This window comes from Lottia gigantea (genome assembly GCF_000327385.1).
Source record: "Lottia gigantea unplaced genomic scaffold LOTGIsca_43, whole genome shotgun sequence".
Classification (NCBI taxonomy): Eukaryota; Metazoa; Mollusca; class Gastropoda; family Lottiidae; genus Lottia; species Lottia gigantea.
Window position 1 is genome coordinate 1,836,669 of NW_008709504.1, and position 3,199 is coordinate 1,839,867.

The 3,199-nt window shown below is 31.2% G+C and overlaps 1 protein-coding gene across 1 annotated transcript; it reads left to right on the top strand.

Moving 5' to 3' along the window:
- Positions 1-993: 993 nt before the first annotated feature.
- Positions 994-2,660, top strand: LOTGIDRAFT_96262 (hypothetical protein; the record flags this gene model as incomplete). The annotated part of the gene is made up of 2 exons (XM_009060624.1): positions 994-1,113; positions 2,337-2,660. Coding segments are annotated over 2 exons (444 nt in total), but the record flags the coding sequence as incomplete, so codon positions are not given.
- Positions 2,661-3,199: the final 539 nt, after the last annotated feature.

The following is a 3,199-nucleotide window of genomic DNA, read 5'->3' on the forward strand; positions in this document are numbered from 1 at the left end:
AGGTATTTCAGTCGGGTTCCTCTATTGCCAGTTTGTTCAAACCACCTTTCAAAATACAAGATTTCAGTAATAAGGTAAGTGAAGCTGAAGGAAGTGTAGGCTAGGCCAATTCACAATTGCTTATCAAAATGATGAAAAATAGGACACTGCAATTCTATAATATGAACCATAAAATAATAAAACCATAAAAGGTAGTTATAGAGCTCGACCTTTCTCTGTCTATCGAATAAAACACCAAACTAGCAGCAAGTTCACTTACTGCTTTCATATCACTACACTAATATCACTAAGATACAGTACACCTTTTTACCCACTATAACATTACCAACAAGACTCTGGCAATCTGTGTTTAAGGGGTCTAGGCTTGGTGCAAATGGGATAAGATACTGATGTGAATTTTTAGGCCTGTAGGTTTGTATGTTACCATGTTGAAAATCCTCTTGTCAAAAGCATGCAACTGCGGTGCAACAAGTTGTTGACATTTTGTATTTTGACGCCCTAAGTTATGTCAAAATCACATGACTTTTTGTAGGTAATTAACTCCAAAATGAAGTCTTTAAAGATAGATTGCCTGATTTTCATATATGAAAATGCTAATACTTATATATGAATAGAAAGTAGAGGTGTTCTAATGACTTGGAAAAATACCAGTTTGTTTACCATGCCCAAAATTAATTCATCATTATCTATTTAAATTAGAAGAGAATTATCAGCAATGTCCAATGAGTGACCAATCAAGAAAAGTCAAAAAAATTTTTTTTTCATCCAGACTGTAAATACATGGACACTTATGATTGGTTAAAACTCTTAATTAAATATAATTATATGCAATAAGAACATAATGATATGATTAAGAATACATGATAATTCATTAGAAACACCAATTAATCAAATAGCTTGATTTGACATAAAAAAAAAAACCTCATCTTTAATAAAGTTGCTGCTGAAAATATTTTCCCTGGTTAAACAAAAATGAAGGAAACAAAAAGATAAAATGAAGTAATTATTGTTTTTAGGTTTGTATTATTGAAAGAATGGAATATGTTATTAACTATGACAGAATTTTATGAACAAGAACATGATCATATGCCAAGTCCAGAAAGACTATTTAAGGTATATTATACTCTGTATTTATTGTTTTATCCTCAAAGTGATACTACGTCTTAAAATGAGTATAAAATTGAAGTTGTCAAGAATGGTCAATATGAGTATATATTCATCAGTGAACTTATCTGGTGTCATAAAGTTACAACAGAATCCCTGTAAAATCTGGAAAATTCATAAAACTATGTAATTTTTGAAAAACGCTTAATCTTACTATTAAGCGTTTTTCAATAGCTAAAGGCGTTTTTATGGATAATTACCAAGTTTTTTTAATTCATCGGATTCTGTTATGTTATTTATGACACCAGGTATATCTAGTGATGAATATACCGTAATGCTCTTATTGGTCATGTTTGAAATTATTAAATTCTATGTTCATTCTAAGATGTAGTAACATTTCTGATTGATTTCTAATTAACCTTATGAATAGTTTTACTCTTAGATATCTGTAGAATAATTATATCTGGTCCAAAAGGCCATGAACATTTGCTTTTGTTCTTTACAAAGATTAATTTTAACCCAACCTTGTCTGTGATATAGTAAGGTTAATATATTGGTTGGTTTGTGGTACCTAGTATGATGGATTAAAAGAGATCTTGTCCTATAAAATAATTACTTCACCAACTTATACGCTTAATTTCAGCTAACCAATATCATTAGCAGAATCCATATAGTAACTGATGATAAAGCATAATATTTTGTGATAACTGTTGTCATTAAACATTTATTTTTTGTGTAAATGCAGGAACCACAGAAGTCCGATTGAAAATTGGAATGGTGCAAATTGATGCTATCAGTGTCCCCGAAACACATAAAAAATATAGAAAATCTCTTTACAATCCCTTTAAGATTGGTTTATTAAATCTGTAATTAACTGTATCAATTATTTGAACTAAGACATCACATCAGGTCATAATGGCAATATAAAAAAGAAATGAAGGTTTACTTCCTATTGTTCAACGCCAAGTGAGCTAATGAAGACAGAAAATGCCATGAAGGGTAATGAGGATATTTTGCCATGACCGCGGCATTAGCCTGCTCTCTTTCGATATCCAACTGTCAAGGAATCTTTAACGTGCCAAGCCGGTATCACACAGGGCCTCTGTTTATTGTCCCATCTGAACCAAAAAAACCATGAATATGAAATGATAGTTTTGTTCTCTTAAATGTATCCTGCCTAACCCTTTTTTTCACATTATATTTTTTTTGTATATTTCTCATTATAATTATAGGTAGAACATAGTATGGAAAACATATTGGAAGTAATCAAAGAAAGAAATGAAGCATATAATTTATTAGAGAAAGGTGATACAGGAGAAGCACCTGTAGTAACAGAGCGTAATTTTCTTGGCTTGGAATATAAACGTCGTTTACGTGAACACACTATCCCTAAAGAACAGAATAGATTACATAATTTACTTCATCCTGAAGAGTGTCCACGCAGTACTAAAAGATATATTAACCTATATAAGGAAAAATTAAGAAAGGAAGAAAGTCATCATAGGAAGAAAGCTCAGAGATATAAGGACAAATTAATTGATCGTTTTCCCAATTTAAAGGATAACAAGGAATTTATGGCTAAGGATCCTTCTGATGTGTATCCTGTTAAATTTAATCCAGAAATTTGGGATGATGTTGATGATGACTATTATTCCCATTCTCAGTAGTTGATGTGCTTTTGTTAATAAAAAAATTATTAGAGTTGTACTGATGTGTCTCTGGATATGAAACAGCAAATTATTGTAGATGATGAAAAAGTGCCGCGCTTTTCACAGAAATATTTAGCTATGAAATTTAGTTTACGTAAAACAACAATAAGCAGCATTTTTATACGCCCAATTCTTGACGGATTTTGACGAAACTTGGTATGAGTGTTCATAATCACCCAAGGATAAACCCTATTGAAAATCAGAAGAATCGAAAAATATTTAGTATGAGTTATTGCCCTTGTTCTTGAAAACGCGTGTAATTTTTAGCTCGTACACACACTAGGAGGCACAATTCTTGACAGACTCTACAAGTGACAATTTTTTTGCTCATAATCACAATTTACAATAGATGTCATTATTTTCGTAATCACTCTAGAAGGCACAAT